Source organism: Manis javanica, chromosome 3, assembly GCF_040802235.1.
Source record: "Manis javanica isolate MJ-LG chromosome 3, MJ_LKY, whole genome shotgun sequence".
In the NCBI taxonomy this organism is placed as follows: Eukaryota; Metazoa; Chordata; class Mammalia; order Pholidota; family Manidae; genus Manis; species Manis javanica.
The window spans coordinates 189,246,801-189,269,264 of NC_133158.1; the positions used below are offsets into that span (position 1 = coordinate 189,246,801).

Below are 22,464 nucleotides of genomic sequence, written 5' to 3' on the forward strand. Positions count from 1 at the left end.
CTGAAAGTGAAAGGATAGGAAAAGATATTTCATGCAAATAACAAGAAGAAAAAAGCAGAAGTTGCAGTACTTACATCAGACAAAATAGACTTCAAATAAAGCAAGTGACAAGAGACAAAGAAGGACAATACATAATGGTAAAGGGATCTGTCCAACAAGAGACAAGAGGATATAGCCATTATAAATATCTATGCACCCAAAATAGGAGCTCCTAAATATGTGAACCAAATACTAACAGAATTAAAGGGGGAAATAGAATGCAACTCAATCATATTAGGGGACTTTAACACACTATTGACATCAATGGACAGATTGATTAGACAGGAAATAAATAAGGAAACAGAGGCACTGAACAACACACTAGAACAGATGGACTTAACAAATACATGCAGAACATTCCACCCAAAAGCAGCAAGATACACATTTTTCTCAAGTGCACGTGGAATGTTCTCCAGAATTGATCACAAACTAGAACACAGAAAGAGCCTCAGTAAGTTCAAAAAGATTGAAATTGTATCAAACAGCCTCTCAAACCACTGTGGTAGGAAACCAGAAATAAACTACACAAAGAAAAAAAAAATCCCACAAACATACAGAGGCTAAACAACGTGCTTCTAAATAATTAATGGATCAATGTACAAATCAAAGAAGAAATTAGGCAATAAATGGAAACAAATGAAATAAAAAACCGAACAGTTCAAAATATGTGGGACACCAAAAAAGTGGTTCTAAGAGGGAAGTGCATAGCAATAGAGGCCTACCCCAAGAAACAAGAACAATCCACAATAAACAGACTAAACTCACAATTAAAGAAACTAGAAAAAGAACAGCAAATGAAACCCAGAGTTAGTAGGAGGGACATAATAAAGATCAGAGCAGAAATAAATAAAATAGAGAATAAAACAATAGAAAAAAATCAATGAAACCAAGAGTTGGTTCATTGGGAAGAAAAGCAAAATAGACAAACCTCTAGACAGACTTATCAAGAAAAAAAGTGAGGACACAAATAAACAAAATCAGAAACAAAAAAGGAAAAAGTTACAACTGACACCACAGAAATAGAAAAAATTGAAAATTCTATGAAAAATTATCTATCAATAAATGGGACAACCTAGAAGAAAAGGACAAATTCCTAGAAAAGTACAAACCTTCCACAACTGACACGGGAAGGAGCAGAAAATCTAAACAGATCAATGACCAGCAATGAAATTGAATTGGTAATCATAAAACTATTCCAAAATACAAGTCAAGGACCAGGTGGCTTCACAGCCTAATTCTACCAAACATTTAAAGATGAGCTAATACCCACCCTTCTTGAAATATTCCAAAAAGTAGAGGAGGGAAGACTTCCAAACTCATTCTACAAGGCCAGTGTCACACTGATACCAAAAACAGACAAAAGTACTACAAAAAAAGAAAATTAAAGACCAATATTCCTGATGAACATAGATGCAAAACCCTCAATAAAATGTTAGCAAACTGAATTCAAAAATACATCAAAAGGATCACCTATCATGACCAAGTGGGATTTATTCCAAGGATGCAAGGATGGTACAATATTTGTAAATCAACGTGATATACCACATTAATAAAAAGAAGGATGAAAACCATATGATCATTCAATAGATGCTGAAAAAGCATTTGAAAAAATTCAACAGCTATTCATGATAAATAAACCTCTCAACAAAATAGGTATACAGGGAATGTACCCGAACATAATAAAGGCTGTATATACAACAAACCCACAGCTAACATCATACTCACTCAATGGCAAAAAGCTAAAGCTAAAGCTTTTCCTCTAAGATCAGGAACAAGACAAGGATGTCCACTCTCACCACTTTTATTCAGCATAGTACTGGAGGTCCAGATCATGACAGTCAAATAAGGTAAAGAGTAAAAAAAGGCATAAAATTGGTTGGTAAAGAAGTAGAACTGTTACTGATAATGATATGATACTATGTACAGAAAACCCTAAATACACCACCAAAAACTATTAGAACTAACTGGAGTCAACAAAATTGTAGGATAAAAAATTAATGCACAGAAATCTGTTGCATTCTTATATACTAACAATGAACTAGGAGAAAGAGAAATGAGGAAAATTATTCCATTTACATTTGCATCAAAAACAATAAATACCTAGGAATAAACTTAACTAAAGAGGTGAAAGACCTGTACTCTGAAAACTTTAAGACACTCATGAAAGAAATTAAAGAGGACACAATTTAAGGGAAATATATCCCATGCTCAAAATGGCCATCCTGCCCAAAGCAACTGACAGATTCAGTGCAATCACTATCAAAATACCAATTGCATTTTTCAATGAACTAGAGCAAATTATCATAAAATTCATATGTAACCACAAAAGACTCCAAATACCCAAAGTAATCCTGAGAAAGGAGAACAAAGCTGGGGGTCTTATACTCCCTGACTTCAAGCTATACCACAAAGCTACAGCAATCAAAACAGTATAGTACTGGCACAAGAACAGACTCATAGATCAATGAAACAGAATAGAGAGCCCAGATATAAACCCATACATACATGGTCAATTAATATATAATAAAGGAACCATGAATATACAAGGGGGAAAAGACATTCTCTTCAATAACTGATATTGGGAAAACTGAACAGCTACATGCAAGAGAAGGGCACTGGATTACTGTCTAACTCAATACACAAAAGTAAAACTAGAAATGTATCAAAGACCTAAATGTAAAACATGAAAGCATAAAATTTTTCAAATAAAACATAGGCAAAAATCTCTTGAACATAAACATGAGCAATTTTTTTCTGGACACACCTTGGGTAAGGGAAGCAAGATCAAAAATGAACAAGTGGGACTACATCAAACTAAAAAGCTTCTCTACATCAAAGGACACCATCAGCAGAACAAAAAGGCATCCTACAGTATGGGAGAGTATATTCATAAACAACTCATCTGATAAGGGGTTTACATCCAAAATATATAAAGAACTCACATACCTCAACACCAAAAAAACAAATAACCAAATTAAAAAATTGGGTGGAAGACCTGAAAAGACATTTTTCCAAAGAAATTCAGATGACCAACAGGCACATGAAAAGATGCTCCATATTGCTAATCATCAGTGAAATGCAAATCAAAACCACAATGAGGTATCGCCTCACACAAGTCAGAATGGCCACTAACCAAAAGACAAGAAATAAGAAGTGCTGGTGAGGATGTGAAGAAGTGGAACTGTCCCACACTGCTGATGGTAATGCCAATTGGTGCAGCCACTGTGGAAAGCAGTACGGAGGTTCCTCAAAAAACTAGAACCAGAAATACCATATGACTCAGTAATTCCAGTTTTAGGAATTTTTCCGAAGGAAACAAAATCCCTGATTTTAAAAGACATATGACCACCTATGTTTATCATTACATTATTTATAACAGCCAAGATATGGAAGCAACCTAAGTGTCCGTCAATGATGAATGAATAAAAAAGAGGTGGTTTATATACACAATGGAAAATTATTCAGCCATAAAAAGAAAGAAATTCTGCCATTTGTGATAACATGGATGGACCTAGAGGGTATTATGCTCAGTGAAATAAGCCAGCCTGAGAAAGACAAATACCATATGATTTCACTTATTTGTGTAAACTAAAAACAAAACAAAATAAAATGAACAAAACAGCAGTAGACTCATAGATACTTAGAAGTGACTGGTGGTTAGCATGGGGAGGGGTTGGGTGGGTGGGGAAGATGAGGGGATAAAAGAGCACAAAAATTCTCCATCATAATATAAGTTGGTCATGGGGGATGGTAGTGCAGCATGGAGAATATAGCCAGTGACTCTGTAACATCTTCCTATATTGACAGATAGTAGCTGTACTAATGGGGGTGAGGATTTAATAATGTGAGTAACTGTTGAACCACTGTGTTGTATACTTGAAACCAATATAAGATTGTATGTCAATGATTCTTCAATTAAAAAAAGCAAAACAAAAAAACAAAAAAGAATTGAATATCAATTATACTTCAAGTAAAAAATATAACATTTTCTCTATTAATAATTGCTACATATATATGTGCATTCATTTTTGCCATATGAAATATCCAGATAATTTCATGTTTAAAACTATCTCTATAACAGCTGTTGATTGAGGCTCAGACAAGTGTTATCCAAGAGGATTAAAATTATATCTTTTGAAAATAAGATAAAACATCATCACGTACGAATCTAAGGGTCAGGGTGAGAAGGAAGATCAATGTGTAAGAAATACGGTTGGACTTAACTAAAGGATGACACAGCTTCCCCCGACCCACGGCATCCCAGTCCTCAGTGCCTCCGTTGCGGTACTACCTCTTCCACATACATTCTCTCGGGAAGGGCCAGGTGCTTTCTAGTACTGCTCTCTGGCTGTGTGCTCTGAGAAGCTGGTCTCTGGTCATGGAATAAAAAGAAGTAGCAAGGGAATCTAAGGGAGTATTTTCTTAGGTAGCCAGTGTCTCTGAAGTCTTACAACCTATGTGGCTGCCTGTGTCCACAGTAACACTCACTGCATCTGTGTAGAAGGCCAATTCAGAAAAGGCAAATACAATTAAATACATCTTTAAACCCCTAAGTGTAATTCCTTGGCAGATTCTGACTTTAGGTGTTGACTACAACATAATTACAGAAAGATCTTTTTTTATAACCGGGGTCTTATTTTCCTGCAAATGTTCCAAAGAGAAAATAACAGAAAGAGGTCTGTTCTCCCAGAAAGCATGGATTCTGCCAAATGGTTTCTAAATGTGTTTCTCAAACATTTCCATGTGCCATCAGTGGCTTTTGAATACTTCTGGAAATGGACAGAGCAGCCGTCAATGATTCCGTGACAAAACAGACATTTAAGGAAAGCAGCTTGTTGAGAAAACAGGTAGTCATGCTTTTAAGTCACCAGGCAGGTATGGCACCATCCTCTTCACAGGCTAGAAAAACAGTTACATCACTCTGTGATGCCTCCTTAAATGGGAGTTTCCACGTATTTGTCAATGTGAAATTCAAGCGAATAACTGTTTCTAGGGTCTATATTAGGCAACCAGACTGATGAGTCACTGGAACTTAAACAGTTAGTAATGTGTTCCTTTAACTTGGGCATCCAAAAGACAGTAATTACTATTAGAACTATTTTTAGTCAACCAGAGGAAATGCAGGAGATGTCCAAACAGTAGAAAAAGCTTCACTCCCAGGCAGGACTGATGCTGGGTGGTCACTCTCCAGAATAACTAGCTGCTTTGATCAGTTTAAGCAAACATATTAATTCAAGCCAGTTACTTTGCCAACATACTGAGAGGTCATTGAATTGTTGGGTCATGAATCAAAGCAGCTGCCCTAGAGTCTCCTGAGGGCCCAGCTTGAGTTACAAAAAGGTGGGAACCCACAAGACTGAGCAGAACTCTACCCCAAGCAGGGCACCTCTTCAGCCTTCCAGAGTATTTTCTCTGGCAGAAATGTCAAAATGAAACTTAAGTTTGTCCCATCAGTTTTAGACAGTTACATAAACAAAGTCCAGCCAGTCATTACCTACCTTAGCGTGGAAGTCTGTTTTATCTAGCTCTCCTCCACTGCCATTCTCTGCTGCCCAGGCTGCTAGGAAAGCTTTGGTCATTTCTCAAATAGCCAACAGTTTTTAAGGAAAATTTAGACATATTTTATAATAAAACTAATACATGCTCACAGTTTTAAAAATTCAAACTACCATTGTGGAAAACAATATGGAGGTTCCTCAAAAAACTAAAAATAGAAATACCATTTGACCCGGGAATTCCACTCCTAGGAATTTACCCAAAGAATATAATTCCTCAGATTCAAAAAGACATATGCACACCTATGTTTATCGCAGCACTATTTACAATAGCCAAGAAATGGAAGCAACCTAAGTGTCCATCTGTAGATGAATGAATAAAGAAGATGTGGTACACATACACTATAGAATACTATTCAGCCATAAGAAAGAAATGTCTTACCATTTACAACAACATGGATGGAGCTGGAGGATATTATGCTCAGTGAAATAAGCCAGGAGGAGAAAGACAAGTGCCAAATGTTTTCCCTAATTTGTGGAGTATAACAACGAAGCAAAACTGAAGGAACAAAACAACAGCAGACTCACAAACTCCAAGAAGGGACTAGCAGTTACCAAAGGGGAGGGGTGTGGGAGGGTGGGTGGGGAGGAAAGGAGCAGGGGATTGATGAGTATTATGATTGACACTTGGTTTGTGGAGGGGATCATGAGGAAGACAGTGTAGCACAGAGAAGACAAGTAGTGACTCTGTGGCATCTTACTACACTGATAGGCAGTGACTATAATGGGGTATGGAGGGGGACTCAGTAATATGGGTGAATGTAGTAACCACATTGTTTTTTCATGTGAAACCTTCATAAGAGCGTATATCAATAATACCTTAATAAAATAAATTCAAAGAGCAAAAGAGAATGTGAATTTAAAATCAGTTTACCCCACTCCAAACCTTCTGTCAGTGCTGTCACTCTCTCTTACTGGAGATAACCATCAAACATTTTCTTGTATCTTTATAGAAACAAAGTTGACAGCAAATGTGTTCTATGTCAGGGATTCTGCTAGACACCGAGACACAAAAAAGTAAGACATGGTTCCTTCTCTTGATTGACAGATTTACTGAGGGTGAATAACATGGGAACACCAACTATAATGGGTATGAACAATATACTTTGGGGAACAGTGGTGCACATGACTGTGGCCCAGTGTTGAAGATCAGTTAGCCATTTGGGAATGCTTTAAAGGATGGGTAACACAAATTGCCCTTTTAAGACTGTGTGGGAAATCAAAAGGAGAGCATGAAGGTGGAGCCATGAAAGGAATTCCAGCACAAGGAATGGAATAAGAAAAGGCATGGAGGAGCAAACCTTTCTGAGGTGTTGGGGAAGTGACTGTCTGGTGGGGCTAAAACATAGGATTGGTTCAGGGGTGTGTGACGCAAGAGTGGAATTGTAGTACAGGGGCCAGATTGTGTCATATTTCAAATTCTATATTAAAGATTTTGTGTTTAATTTTGTAGGCGACAAACTTTTTTGTTGTTTTTAAGTGAGTAATATAATTAAATCTGTGTGTTAGAAAGAGTACCTGGCACAAAACAGATGTAGAAAGATGTTTGCTAAATGGATGGAGTAATTAAACAATCAACAATACATGGAGAATTCAATACTCCATTTTCAATAATAAGTAGAACAAACAGGCAGAAGATCAAGAAGGAATTAGAAGACTTAAAGAACATTATAAACCGACTAGACCTGACAGACATCTATGGAATACTCCATCTAATGACGACAAACACTCTCCTCAAATGCCCATAAAACATTCTCCAGGATAGAACACATGCTAGGCCAAAAACAAGTCTCAATGAATTCAAGAGGCATGAAATCATACAAAATATGTTCTCCAACCATAATGGAACTAAATGTGAAGTGAATAACAGGAAAATTTGGGAAATTCGCATATATGTAGCCATTAAATAACAAACTTAAAGAACCAATAGGTCAGAAATGAAATCACAAGGGAATCTAAAATGAGATGAATGAAAACTAATACACAAAATGTGAAAATTTATGGGATACAATGAAAGTAGTGTTCAGAGGGAAATGTAGGACTGTAAATGCTTATGTTTAAAAGAAGATATATCTGGAAAACCAAATATTAAATTTTAGAAAACTAGAAAATGAAGTGCAAACTAAAAGCAAGTAGAAGTAAAGAATTAATAAAGAATATAACAGAAATATTTGAGATAAAAAACAACAATGGAGGAAACAAACAAAAACAAAAGTTGTTTCTTTGAAAATATAGTGTAACTGACACACATTTAGTAAGACTAAGAGATACAAGATTCAAATTACTAAAATCAGAGACAAGACTACTGACCTAATAGGAGAACAAAGGATTACAAGGAAGTAATGAAATGGACAAATCCCCCAAAATGCACAAAAATGACCCAAACTGAAGAAGAAATAGAAAAATTGAATAGACCCATAAAAAGATTGAATTATTAATGAAAAACTTCCTATAAGAAAAAGAGTAAATCTAGGTGGTTATACTGGTGAATTCTAGCAAACATTTATAGAAGAATTAACATAAATCCTTCATAAATTCTTTCAAAAACTAGAATTGGGGGAATACTTCTCAATTTATTCATCACCCTATCAATAAACTGGGCAATGACAAAGAAAACTACAGACCAATATCTGATGAACATAGACTCAAAATACTAAATCTTATCTAGCAACATATAAAAAGGATGATGCACCATAACCAAGTGGGATTTATCCCAGGAATGCAAGGTTGGTTCAACATATGGAAATCGACCAATGTTAATACATCATATCTATAGAATAAAGGTTAAAAAGAACATATACTCTGAACAATTCTGGAGTCAAACCTTCTGTTCTTTGGTTTACTTCTTTTGACTGGCTCATTTGTAAGTTCAATACAGTGTGTGTAAATCTGCACAGTTGGTGTGGCTATTATTTCTATAAGACCTTTAAAATCTTCTAATTACAATTAATTTTTAACTTTTCCACTGCTGGTGATTTGAACTTCAGGGACATAGGATATTCTGAATTTAAAATGTTTTTAAGATTATAAAATATTTTAGTACTTAAATGAAGCTATGTACAAGGATTTTTCTTTTCTAAACTATTTGGCATCATTACTTCTGTAGTAAATTCTTTTTAAGAAAATGTGCCACATTTGCATGAAATGGTTTTCCTATGAATAATAAATCAAGCTATGAACTATAAACAATGACCTGTTCCATACATTTTAACCATTAGCTATCTTGCCCTTAGAACCTTTTTGAAATTACTTGAAGCTGATAAATTTTATTTGTAAATAACGAAACAGAGACAAACCAGACTGTTGGATTCCATTCCCACATCTTTCCACTGGTAGGAGGAATAAAGGAGGCTGTGGAAGCAGGCGGGTAGAGGGGAGTGGTGAAGTTACCATTAGAGTAATTTAGCTCTGATCTCCTCTTCCTCATTACTCCATCCATCACACAGTAGCTGAGTGTCAATCATTTGTCAGGTAGGGTAATGGGCTCTAGGGATCTAGTGATGACGAAAACACATTCTAGGCTCTCTAAGGAGCACTGAGTTTGGAGGGAGAGAGACTGCTGCACTAGAAAGTTAAGTATATCATAATAGTTTGTACAAAGGATTCAAACATAATGTGCTATCAAAGGAGAACTGTTGCCATCTGACAAGAATAAGGAAAGTCATTACAGAAAAGGTGACATTTAAAGCCTTGGCTGCAGTTTGTCAGGGAAGGAGGAGGAAAGGAATTTTAAGCAAAAGGAAAAGTTGAAGCAGAAGGAGCAGGCCTAAAGCATGACTTCTTCAGAGCTCACAGAGGCAGGGTGAGAGCACAGGGCAGCCTGGGTGTGTGTGTCTGGGTGGTATGGGCTGGAGTGCAGACCAGAGGGACCCACGTGGACAGACCATCTGACACAGGAAAACAGAAGAACAGCAGCAACGCCCCTGTGTGCTATGCTAAGGAATTTGAACTTTATCCTAAAGGCCTTAGGGGGTCAGCAGAGGGTTTGAGGGAGATGACAAGGTCAGCTCCCTCCCAACACAAGAGATTCTGTGATTCCAGAGAGCGGGAAGGGAGTGTCTGACCCCTGCACGCTGAGAGAGTTGCTGCCTCTCCCCTCATCTAGCTCTCTGCTTAAAGGCTGCCTCCTTTCTCCTGCCTGGCCTCACATATGCAGCATGCCGAGCATTTTCCGATTCCTTATCTGTCTTTCTTTTTCTCATGGTTCTTCCCAAATATTTGATTTACCTTGTTATTGTTGCCTGTCCCACTGTATACAAGCCCCATGATAATAGGGACTTTGTCCTTGATTGTCACTGTCTCCCCAGAGCCTCATACTGTGCCTGGCAAATAGTAAGTGCACATGTGCTCTTGAATGAGTGACAAGTGATGCGGACCTGCCCCAAATCTTGGTCCAAAGAACTTGGGAACCTGTGAAACTCAGATTCCAGGGAGGGAACTCTGCAGGGGCCCAGAGACTCTGAGCACACAGATAGAGGGATGGGAGGGCAAGAAGCCCCAAGAGGCTCCCTACAGTGACAATAGCCTTCCGAATGAGCTGTTGAATCTTTATCCCACAATTCTTTTTGTCTTTTCCCCCAGAGCCAGCCCTTTGTAATGAGAAGGCAGGACTTTATAAATTACTTTAATTTAGGGGTGTTGGAACCAACAAAAGGATTTCCCTGGGGAAAAAGAATGAAGCCTAAGTTTTTCCTCTAATATACTGTTGAAAGCCAGAGTCTAGAATCAAGAAGCTGGTGTTTTTGTAATTTTCCCTGAGATCTCAGAATGGGCAGACCATGTCCTGTAGAACTGATAAGTCTCATGAGGTCTCAGACTGAACATGCCCCCTTCAATTTCCCAGCATCTTGCATGCTTGGCTCTGAAGAACATGAGGGGTAGTTGTGACAGGGAAAACTCATCAATGAGGCTCCTAGATAAGGATCCATCTGTGGAGGTAGTTCCTTGAATCTCCAGCAGCTGGGTGTTCAGGGAAGTGGAGTGGGCAGAGTCCAGAAGCTTCTCAGAACACTGGCTGACAGCTCAGCTCCTTAGCGTTTCCAAGCCATGTGCCTAGAAATCACCTCAAACGACAAGAGAAACAGACAAATCTCAACTATGTGAAAACTGGTGTTGAAAGCTTGTTTCTAGGTCTTTCCAATTTGAGAACCAACCAATTGGTTCCTATTTCAGGCAACCAAAACCTTATATTATGGATATGCAAGGAAAAAACAGTCGTGGTTCTATCGCCTGGCATATGGGTGACTTTGAGAACACCAATCAAAGGAATTCTAAATGGGCTACCCTCCTTCAGCAGAGTAAGACAGCATCGTCGAGAGTTTCTAGACCACCTAAGTGACCACAGCTACCAACAAAGGAGGAGGTATGATCACTTGCTTCTCTGAACCATCACAGAAAGCATCAAGCTGTTTTCAGATTTCCATGGTAATGTCCACACGGTGGGTAGGTGGGTATTATTCCCATTTTTATAGCTAAAGAAAACAAGAGATTGTAGGGTTCAGTCTTTACAACTGTTTATCTATCATATGGATTAACCTGGAGAGAATGGCCATCCACTAGATACCCAAAATCTGAGAAAGCTCTCAGTCTGTGAATAACCCTTCTTAAAACATTTACAGACTGGTTAGTGGAGTGAGAATACACCAGTTGAAATTCAAGGTTTTTTTTTTCCTCCATTAGTTTATAAGAAATCTTGAGCAAGTTGCATAATTTCCCTATATGGGTTCTTTAAGTAAGAAAAATGGGGATATTGGTATCTGTTTTGAATATTTTATAGACTTGTCATGAGAATCAAGAAAAGAAGGTATATATTCAAATCAACACTTATTTCTTGAGGTCCTTGTACATAATCCTGCAGCAGAACCACTTCATAGTTGTCCATATTTCGACACTGAGTATGACAACACATTTCCATGCTAGACAAGGGAATAGAACAGCAGGGGCACATTCAGAGACTCCTGTTCCCTACACGAAGAGAGTCTCCTTGCTCTGCAGAAAAATCTTGCCAACTCCCTTGAATATGCCAGATGTCTGACTCATTAACAATTAATTATATCTATTTGAAACATTCTGTGAGGGAGCTGTAGAAGTCCTCCTTGGTAAGCCCTGACCCCAGGAACACTATATTGAAAAAGGGAGTAGTGTAGCTGCTAACATTCCTATGTGGTCTGAGTTTTGGGCTGGGTCCAAATGAGATGATTTATTGTAGTATGTGTGTGGGAAGCTTGAATTAGCTACTTTCCACTATTGACCTAATTTTGCATAGGATTAGACCAATCATGGATTAAGTGATCCCAAATGCTTCCTCCTATCATTCGCTGAATCCAACCGAGATATTTGTGTGTACTTGAAAAAAAAAATCTGTTAAAGGACATTTTATTTTGAAATGAATTCAAAAGACACAAGAACAGTACAAAGTGAACTCCTGATACATTCTTCACTCAGAATGATGCTGTTAACTTTATTTGCTTTAAAGCAGGCTTTCTACACACACACACACGTTTGCTTTTTCCAAATGCTTTCAGAGTAAGTCGCAGATGTGATGCTCCTTGGCTGTTGAGGCATCTGAGTTCTTTATATATTTTGGATGTTAACCCCTTATTAGGTGAGTTCTTTATGAACGTATTCTCCCATACTGTATGGTGCCTTTTTGTTCTGCTGATGGTGTCCTTTTTTTAGTTTGATGCTGTCCCATTTGTTCATTTTTTATTTTGTTTCCCTTGCCCAAGGTGATGTGTCCAGGAAAAAGTTGCCCATGCTTATACTCAAGAGATTTTTGCCTGTTTTCTTCTAAGAGTTTTATGGTTTCATGATTTACATTCAAGTCTTTGATCCATTTAGGGTTTACTTTTATGTATAGAGTTAAATAATAATCCAGTTTTACTTCTAAATATTTCAGGTGTATTTCCTAAGAAGGATATTCTCCCATGTAACCAGAGTACAATGATAAGATTCAGGAAATTTAACATTGATATCATATTATAATCTAATCTATATTTCATAATCAAATTTTATTTATTGACCCAATGACATCCTTTGTATTTTTCCCTCATCCAGGATCCAATCTGGGATCATAGATTATATTTAGTCTCCATGTCCTTTGAGTTGGCTTCAACTTGGAACACTGACTCAGTTTTGGTCTTTTATAACACTGACATTTTTTAAGCATACATAGCACTTCTGTAGAAAACCTCTTAATTTGTGTTTATCTGATGTTTTCTCATGAGTATATTCAGGTTGCATTAGAAACTTGTTTCCCAAGTCCATTTTTTTGGAGCAACCCACAGGATTCCTTTGAATGATACTTCAGTAAGTACTCACCACAACCACCCCCCACCCCCCACCACAAGTACACACATCTTTTAATATAAATCTTCTTCAGTGAAAATAACTTGAAGCAAGTATTCTTATCAATTCAAAAGCAAATAATGAATACAACATGCTTAAAGACCTCCAACATAATGCCTCACCTTAGCCACCAATGAGTGGCCCATTACTATACTCACCTCAGCATATTTTTCATTTATATGTTGCAAGAATCAGAACTATGCACTGAAAGCAACCTCACAAAACTAAAAATGTGTTAATATACTGGGGAACTTGGAAATTTTAAAGCATAAAACTATCATAATATCATAATCATCAAGAGAGATGATTGAAAATAGGGATATTTTATATTAGTGTTCTTGAGTTTGGATTTTTACTTGTAAAACTAAGTTTGGAGTTTACTTACAGTGTTTCTAAATATTTAACAGAATATATCATTCTTGTATACATGTACCGAACAAGCTTTTTACAAAGTGTATGAAAATCAATTGGGCCTATTTCTAAACTGTCTCTTCTATTATATTTCCCCAAGTTTCTCCCTTTTAAAAAAATCGTAGAATGTCTCTCAAGTTCTATCATCCACAGAATGTTTGTTATTTTTCCTTCTTGAGTTTGGTCATTTTTTTTCTTCACATAAATAATAGCTATTTAAGTGCCGTCAAATTTATGTGTGACAGACACGTTTAACAATAAAATCCATCTGTTTCATTTCTTTGCTTGCAAATATTCTCATTGCCATCCCCTTCCCTTCATTCCAATACATGGACACAATCTTTGTGATAAACACATTCTTTCTCTCATCCATTCATTGGTTGAGTACAAAAGCAGTAATTCTCACATTTGAATGTGCGTCTGAATCACCTGGTCACCACATCGAGATGCAGACAAGGGTTTGCGGGTCTGCACTTCCCTCAGGCTGTTGACCATTGTTGGTCTGGACCTTTAGTAACAAGGTTATCAGAAGATTTGACACTGAATTTGTTTTGAGCTGGGAACAGAAGGACCGCTAGAAAGGGCAGATCTACAGGGACCAAGCAAGCAGATCCAACGTTCCCAGCGCTGCCTGGGTGCAGGGGAAAGCCTGGTTAGCATGGGGAGAAGCTGAGGCCGAACCCACCGGCAGACCTTGTGGATGTGGGGTGGGGCAGGGGGAGCCAGGTGGCAGGAAGAAGAGAATGACTAGTAAGCAAAGAAGCAAATGCAAAGAAAACTCATCTAGAATATGCTTAATTGTCAAAGGAAGGAGAAATGTAGGCTATAGAGGGGCAAGGGGGGCTTAGGAGAAAAGCTTAATATGGGAGAAAATCTTTTTTTACACTTTAGGTAGAAAAACGTCAGTAGGTTGAGGATGTGATGGTGAGAGAAAGGGGTAACTGAGGACTGGAGGTTCCCAAGAGAGCAGAGGGAGGCGCACAGCTACAGGAATAACACAGCTGTAGGGGTTCATCTGTGTGTGAGGGGAGCTTTCTCTTTCCACTGTATCACCCTCCCCCAGCCAGACATCTCAGAGAGCTGTTTCTAATGATGTTTTTCTTGCCCTCCAACATCTCCTTGGCAGCCCCTATGCAGAGACTATGTGACTTATATCTCAACCCTTAGGGGTAGCTCTCAAGTCTATTGTTTACTATGCTAAAGATCTTTGCTTCAAATTCTACTTCCTGTGACTTGGTATGATGACATTTTGACTATCCAACTCCATCTTTGCATCATTACATTTATCATTTGACTGACATCTTAAGCACCTGTATTAGGGTTCTTCAGAGAAACAGAATTAGTAGGAGAGAGAGAGAAAGAGACTGATCAATATTGAAGAATTAGGGAATTGGTGATTGTGATTATGGAGATCAGCAAATCCCAGATCTACAGGGTAGGCCAGCAGGAGGGAGACCCAAGCAAGAGTGATGTTGTAGCTCAAGTCCAAAGGCAGTCTGCAGGTGGGATTCCCTCTTCCTTGGGTACTTCAGTCTGTTTTCTCTTAAGTCCTTCAACTGACTTGATGAGGCTCACCCACATTATGGTGAGTAATCCGCTTCACTCAAAGTCTACTCATTTAAACACTAATCTAAAAAAAATACCTTCCCAAAAATATTCACACTAGTGTTTGACCCAAATATTTGGGTACCATGGCCTAACCAAGTTGACACATAAAATTATCACAGTATCCACCTCATGCGGGTCTGAGGATTAAGTAAGTAACATACATGAAGTATCTGCAGAACAGCCCAGATGCCAGGGAACCAAAGAGCAATGTGGTAATGTACGTGTGTCTTTAAGTTCTTTTTCAATGGCCTGCTTTTTTTCTTTTTAACTGAAGCATAGTTGATATACAATCATGTATTAGTTTCAAGTATACAGCACAGTGGTTCAACAGTTACCCATCTTACTACATTCTCACCCCAACTAGTGCAGCTAATACCTGCCAACATAGGAAGACATCACAGAATCATTGGCTTATTACCATTGGCTTCCTATCATTCTCCATGCCTTACTACCATCCCCATGACCAACCTACATTATGACTTGAGAATTTTTGTGTCAGTGGCATGCTTTTAAAGTTGCTTGAGGGGATATGGGAAAACATTTGAAATTTTTCATTTAACCCAAGAAGGATTTTGAAATATTCAGTGTTTCTTCTCCTTATGATCTTTAAGAAGACATAATTCAGTATGGTATTACATTTCTACAAAAGTTACACTTTACAGCATATTTTTTCCTAAGTATTTTATAATGCCCTTTATTTTCCTTAGATAAAATTCATAATGTAACATAATTACATTATTGATAACAAACCAATATAATGCCCTAGGTGTACTATTTTAAGAGTAACACATCAATATATTCCTTAATACATAGACATCAGGCACTGGATTAGAATAGAAAATAGAATGAAGTAGGCAGATGCTTGCATCGCAGTCACCATGAATGCAATGGCTACAAAGACTGATACAGATATGCTGGCCTGAGGTCTCAAACTCCATGAGTACCTTAGTACTGGTACTAAGGTTGGTAATACGGTTTTCCAACTTTATGTCAATTCTTGTTAAAACTCTGAACTTCATAAAATACAATCTTCCCTCAATTTGTACAACAGTGGCATTCCTAAAATATTTAGCATATATTAAAATCATGTGAAAAATACATTGTGTTTGTAAGGAATTAGACCCTCAATTTAGATAATTATAAACACATTTTCGCCCCCACATGAATGTCCAACAGGATGTTTAAAAGTCATGCAAGAGGTGGGACAATTCCTCATTCTGTGAGGTGCCCCATGCATTGGGAGATATTTCTCCTACCACCCACAGCCCCCATCCACTATGTGCCAATAGCTTTGACCCATCTTGATGCTGATTAATAATGTTACTGAATTCCCCAAACACCCCTGTGGAAACTCACAGATTTATATATATATATATAATGAACTTGTTTCAATGGAAATGAGACCACCGAGTTCTTAAGTTCTAAGATTAAATATAATAAATCACATGCTGTACCAGGAAAATGTTCAAGATGAATTCAAAAGGTTTATTGCACCAAATGCCACAGGAAAATGGATCAAAATAATACATGAACAAGTTTTAAGAAAAATTTTCCATACATTGACATTGATATCTATTTAACTGATCAAAAAATATAGAGTCCTATCAATTGGTCTTAATGGAGGAGCTTCAATTAACAAATCCCAGAATTTTCTCCTTTTTTAAACACCACTTATATTTAAGCATATTGTAATCTTGCTTCCAAGATACATGGTTCGCCAAATTTTGATATTTAAAAATTAACATTCAAAGGGCGCTGTCTGATTTAGGCAAATATATTAAAATATCCCCTACCCCAAGCACAATAAAAAACAAATGTTCACATTTATCATGAGAAGTTAAAGACTTTTTCAATTTAATGGTGAAAGTATGCAGGAACAAAATATTTTCAGAAGTACATATCAGTGGAAAAATCCAAACATTTAAAAGAATTTTGGGATCACTTTATATTCTTTATTTTTATGTATAAGCAACTCTAGTGAAGAACCTAAAAAGCTACAGACAAGATTTTTATAAAATCTTAGGACCTAATTATAAGAACCTCATGAACAGTTTAGTATCATTTAGCAAGCGGGAATTTTCCTCCCTCCAAAAAAGTTAATTTCGAAAAACATGGTAAGTTTAAAAAGTTGTGATGTGTAAACAGCAGTTCCATGGGATGTGAAAAGATTATAGTTACTTTCATTAAAAAACAGCACACTTCAGAAAAATGGATTGAAGCTTGTACAAAAAGCTATTTAACACTGATAAAAATAAAATACTTTGGAATTATGCACAGTTATGGAAGCTACATTTAAAATTTTTATTGTCATGTTTAAATGTACACAATTACCTTTACATTCAATCACTCATCAAGCTGTTGAAAATAAAACTGCAACATGCTAGAAAGAGGTCCATCACAGTAGTACTACACACCTCCGCTCTGACATGCCTCACTAGCTTGCTTAGAAAAGCAAGATGCTACAAAGCGACACTCAACAGGTTAAGACTTCAAAGTTGAAGAAACCCTAAAGGTGGAATCCTGTCAACTGAGGTAGTTTTCTCTATTTTTTGAAAATTTAGTGTATATATATATATATATATATATATATATATATATATTTTGAGGTGGGCCCAGGTGAGGGCTGGACCCTTTCCTGCCTCTTGGGCTAAGACAGAATGAAGCCACTAGGTGTGTACGGTGTGTGAGTGGGTGTATCGCAACACAATTCCATGAGATTTTTTTTCTTCTCCACTTTTGGGAAGAGCTGAATTTCAGATAAAACTTGAATGTTATTTAAAGGAGGATTATGAAAGGGCAGCAACATTCTTGGTCTGTTTTCATAGGCAGTAGATGTGAGGGTTAGGTTCAGATTGGAATCCTGAGTGTCACTGAGACAACCCCCACACATGACCCACCTGATTTTCCAACAGACATTTTCCAAGAGAGAGTTTTGAAATAGTAGACCAAGAGGCAAATTATGTTTCTCAGGCTTTGGGGAGCTAGGCTAAATCTTTTACATATGGAGTTTAGAATCAGTCATTTAAAGCTCGATTTCCCCCTCTACAGGTCTAATTTTCAACAGTGTGTACACATTAGAATGGAGATTTTTGTATCTAGGTACTTTACGGTGGGGAGTAAGGAAAGCTAGGGAAAGTGCCCCAAACTGGTAAACAAGGAAAAGGGAACTAGAGGTGAGGGGAATGCTCTAAACCAGTACAGATGGAAACAATGTAGCATCAGCTATTACAATTTATTCACATGTAGTGGAAAACAAATGAATGAGCAGAGCCGTAGGTGAGGTTTATTCTCTGTGTGTGAGGACAACCAGCAATGACATCATGGAACTAGAGAATTTAAACAGCCAACTCAGATGTTAGGCAAAATAGAAAAATATAAGAATAGAAAACTTCAATTTTATGAAAGACATAAAATAAAAATTACAGATCTTAAGAGTCCTAACATACCCATCTGCATTTCACATCATAGAGAGAGAGAGAGAGGGGGGAAGGGTAGCAGTTCTGATCTATTCCTAAGAAATAATACACCAGTTTTTCTCCATTGGTACTGCAGCTATACTCTTTCAAATAATGACCTTGCATTTTTAAAATACTGACTAACATAATTTGGTGTTTAAAATCAGGATTTTATCAAATACAAAAATCTTATAGTCATCCCAATCCCTGAAACAGAAGCTACTTCATATTCTTAGGTACAAAGGATACATGGAAAGGACTGGAATTAATTCATAACAGTGAAAGGAAATCAGAACCTAGTTATCACTAGCTGTACTCAAGATCTGAAAGGTGCTAGCAGTGTTTTGCTTTACTAGATTAGCTCCTGTCCTTTAACTATCAATTTTTAAAAAATCTTTTCCTTTTCCCTGGATGCCAGTACATAATCTGACATGGTTATAGTTCATGGTTTCTAAACTAAGCAAAGTTTCTTTTATATTAATAGAAAATCAAGTTTTTTTTCAAAGTGAACTATGCAGATAAACAATTCCTCATTTTGGAAGGTTTTATGATATGTAAATTCATTTATGGAAAGGTGTTCTGAAAAGGTCATAAGGATCAGAAGGCACAGAGATGATAATGTAAAAATTTAGATCATATATGGATTGTTTGTATATGTTCAAACTAATTACTTTCACTGGTCATCCTGAACTGTTGCAGGTTTCATTTCCCGCCAGGACAGCTGTGCCTTTTAAAGTATAAATAGTCATTTGTATTGACTTTTTATAGGAAGAAAGTGGCTTCGGCTGGAAGAATTCAGCAACAAAAACACTCTTGAGCTTATAGAAAAAACTTTGGTAAATGGCCTCTCTTACAGAGGCTGCTGCTGAAAGCTCTGAAGTACAAGGATAAAACATATGGTTCTCAGATGGTGCACTTTGCTACTACAAACTACATCTTTGTGAGATAAGATGCTACATTGATTCTTGGGTTTATTGCACCAACGATCCATCTCTAACCTACCTGCGGCTGCATCTGAAACAAGGTAAACTCTGAGAAGATGTGAAAACACTGGGTCCCTAAAGTACTCTCTCCCCAACAGGCAATCCTCTCTCCTATGTCAGAAGGAGCTCCTACAGCCACCGGAGCTGAAGATGGCACAATGTGACTATTTATTTCACTTCTTGTAAAAAGCAAACTCTGACCTGGAAATCCACAGTCCTTGTTCTGACAGTCTTCCTGGAATAGCAAAACAGGTTTTCTGCAGTTTGGAGAGCTCATGCTTCAACTCTGAAACATTTTCTTCCTGGAATGGTCTGTACACCGTTTCTTCCCGGCTGCAGAGTCCCTTGTCCATATGCTGCTGAGCACACGGGGCATCTGTGCCAACAGCTTAGTGTTCAGTGTAGTGCTTATGCTTCCTCCTATCAAAAAGGTCACTCTCTCTGTTGATTCATGGGTAACAAAAGGCCTGAAGTGTTCATGAAAAACACAAGTGCCATTATGTCAAGCAAACCTAAGCCTTCCAACGAAGCATCCACTTGAGAGCAAAAAAACAAACCAGAGAGGTGGAATGCCTGCTTCTTGTTTGTTTGCTGTTCTTATGCTTCTGACGTCCCACAGAGCACAGTCCTTTCTCCTTCAGTTGAGAATCCGATTTTTTTTCTTCCGAGGAAGAACCGTCCTGAGTGTTGGCTTACAAGAGTATTTGAGCGACATACGGAGAATGAGTACTGGCAACAGCGGTCAGCAGAGGCAGGTCGTTCGATTCGATCCTGAATATTGAAAAAAGAAGTGCATTAGTTTAAAGTGGCATGGCTTTGCAGAAAGTATTACTGCTAGCTACCACACTTGCTGGGTCACTGCTTAAAATTAATGAAAAAGCAGAGGGGTGGGAAGATGATCAAGTCATCCTTTTACAATGTGACTTCCCCGTAGGAGCACCGTGTGTTCCGGGGCCGCACGGCTGTCTTCCGTGCAGGGTCGCCAGCCACAGCTTCCCTGTATTCCCTGGACCTCACTGTGCTGTACTTTGGTGTCTCCCATCGCTGCTCGTTGCTGCAGTCACACTCCCGAAAGCACCGTGATCCTGTGCCGGGGTTCAGATTAGTCTGAGGAAGGTGAAGAAGGTGGTAATTTCTTCCACAACCTTGGAGATTTGTTCAACAGGTTATACAACTTGGGCCCTCGGTACGCTTCTGAGCCACGACATCTAGGAGCAGAGTGACCCTAACAGATACTGAATCAAGAGACACGGCGACACCAAACGGCTAGGGCTTTGTCTGCATGTCTTAAAGCAGAGGCGGATACAGCGTGGCCACTGGCTAAAGTGCTGCAGAAAGTCCTGGAAAATTAGGACAGCTTCAGTCTGTGGAATATACCCTAATACTTTCCCTTAAATTACAAAAATGCAAAACTGAAAATAAAACTTAAAAAGACGGCTGGCGTTCCTTCCTGGAGTTTCCCGTGCTAGCGGTGGCAGTGCTCCTACCGGAGTGATTTCCGGAGGATGAGTCTGGCGGGGCCTCTCGTGCTGCAGGTTGGGGGATGGAGGGGGCCCGCGAGAGGCGGGGTGGGAGCCCCACTAATAACGCACGAAGGGGCCTGGAGGTGAGGGAGGTAAGCAAGCCCCTACGGTCCTCCTAACAGTGCTGCTGCCGGGCACCTGTCAGAGTCAGCGACCAGGTGGGGATCCTGAAAACCTAGGGCGCACACCTGCCAATGGGAGGCCTGATGAAGCAGGACCCAAGTAGCAGTGGTAAAGAGACCTAACCAGAAACTGACAGAAAACACGACAAAGACATATGTCGCAAGTTAACTGCAAAAGCAAATGCCTCAAGGGGGGAAAATATTTTTTAAATGATGTAAGGAAACTGTGACAGGAAACAATACAGTATATCACTTCCTGGGTGCAAAAGATGATAAGTCTGACAAGAATGCAAAGGCCTGAGTCTTGAAAAAACACTCTAATAGGCTTAATACAGAATTTCAAGGTTGGCATTATATGTGTAATATCTGCTTGCCCAGAATTAGGGGAAACATCACCACAGGTAAGGGGGATAAGTCTCCATACACACAATGTCTTTTTGTTGTCTGCTGAAAAATTAAACATAGAAGCTTTTTAAAAAACAAAAGTCAGAATTTCTTCTAGAGAAGTTATGGCAAGGACCCTCTGGAAGATGACACACATTATTAATAATGAAAGCCCAGCACCTCTTCTGGGGGGCTGCTGAGAAAGGCAGGAGAGCGCAGTCACCCTGCTGATGCGCCGGGAGGCCGGGCAGGCCCAGGACGATGGCCTGTCCTGCCCCAGCCGGGAAGCAAACTGTAAACACAAGCGGCCGCTCCGTGTCTGACAGCTTGTGACTTTGACATCTTATTAAAACGACTACAAATAGGCCAAGTGGGATTAAATGTTCACTTTCAAGCATAAAATAATCCAGGAAGAAGACTAACATAAAGTGCCCAAAGTATAAAGATGTGAAAAAACTCCAGTATCAGATAAAAAGAAGAGCCTCTTCATCAGGGAGCAGCAGAGGCGCACAAGCCCAAACACCCCCTTGGGGCGCCACAGCCTGCGGTTAGGGGGGCACAGCCGAGCAGGTCAGCAGGGACAGTGGAGAGACAGCCCCATCACCAGGAGGAACGGGGGCACTTCAAGGGACTCACCCCAGCACGACACCTAATTCTTTCACATGAACTCGTGTGTGTCCACGAAGATATTCAGACAGCATCTTACTTTTAAGGTACATCTCCTGTAGTCGATCTTCAAGATGCATGATGCACTGCAAAGCCAGAAACATTCACAATGGAGGCTAGAATCCAAATCTCTGCCAATATTATAAGAGCTAGAATTCTCTTAATTCATGTCTAAGTACAGAGCCATAATCTCATCCCTTTCAAATACCCTTAAAAATGACAAGTCATCTCAAATCCCACCACTAGTAGGTATAAGAATAGGTTTTATTTATAAAACAATAAAGTTTACTTTTTCTAAAGGCTATTATGATTTTCATATATATGTTCTTGTCTTCTTTAGAAAGCATTTGCTTTTTTTACAGTTGAAATCC

At 38.4% G+C, this 22,464-nt stretch overlaps 2 protein-coding genes across 12 annotated transcripts in view; one reads left to right on the forward strand and one right to left on the reverse strand.

The window, feature by feature from the left end:
- The window catches only part of SPMIP2 (sperm microtubule inner protein 2), a 93,676-nt gene extending 82,714 nt beyond the window's left edge, over positions 1-10,962 (forward strand). The window contains 1 exon segment of the mRNA XM_073230498.1: positions 10,767-10,962. Within this exon segment, the coding sequence (XP_073086599.1) occupies positions 10,767-10,962 (196 nt within the window).
- A 5,462-nt stretch (positions 10,963-16,424) lies between these two features.
- The window catches only part of FNIP2 (folliculin interacting protein 2), a 124,345-nt gene continuing 118,305 nt past the window's right edge, over positions 16,425-22,464 (reverse strand). For 9 of the 11 annotated variants that reach the window (XM_036992948.2, XM_036992946.2, XM_036992943.2 and 6 more), the window contains 2 exons: positions 22,064-22,179; positions 16,425-20,169 (listed from right to left, as the gene is read on the reverse strand). In XM_036992948.2, coding sequence (XP_036848843.2) covers positions 20,091-20,169; positions 22,064-22,179 — 195 coding nt within the window. In that variant the 3' untranslated portion in view covers positions 16,425-20,090. The other 2 variants (XR_012129597.1, XM_073232533.1) reach the window with 2 other exon arrangements.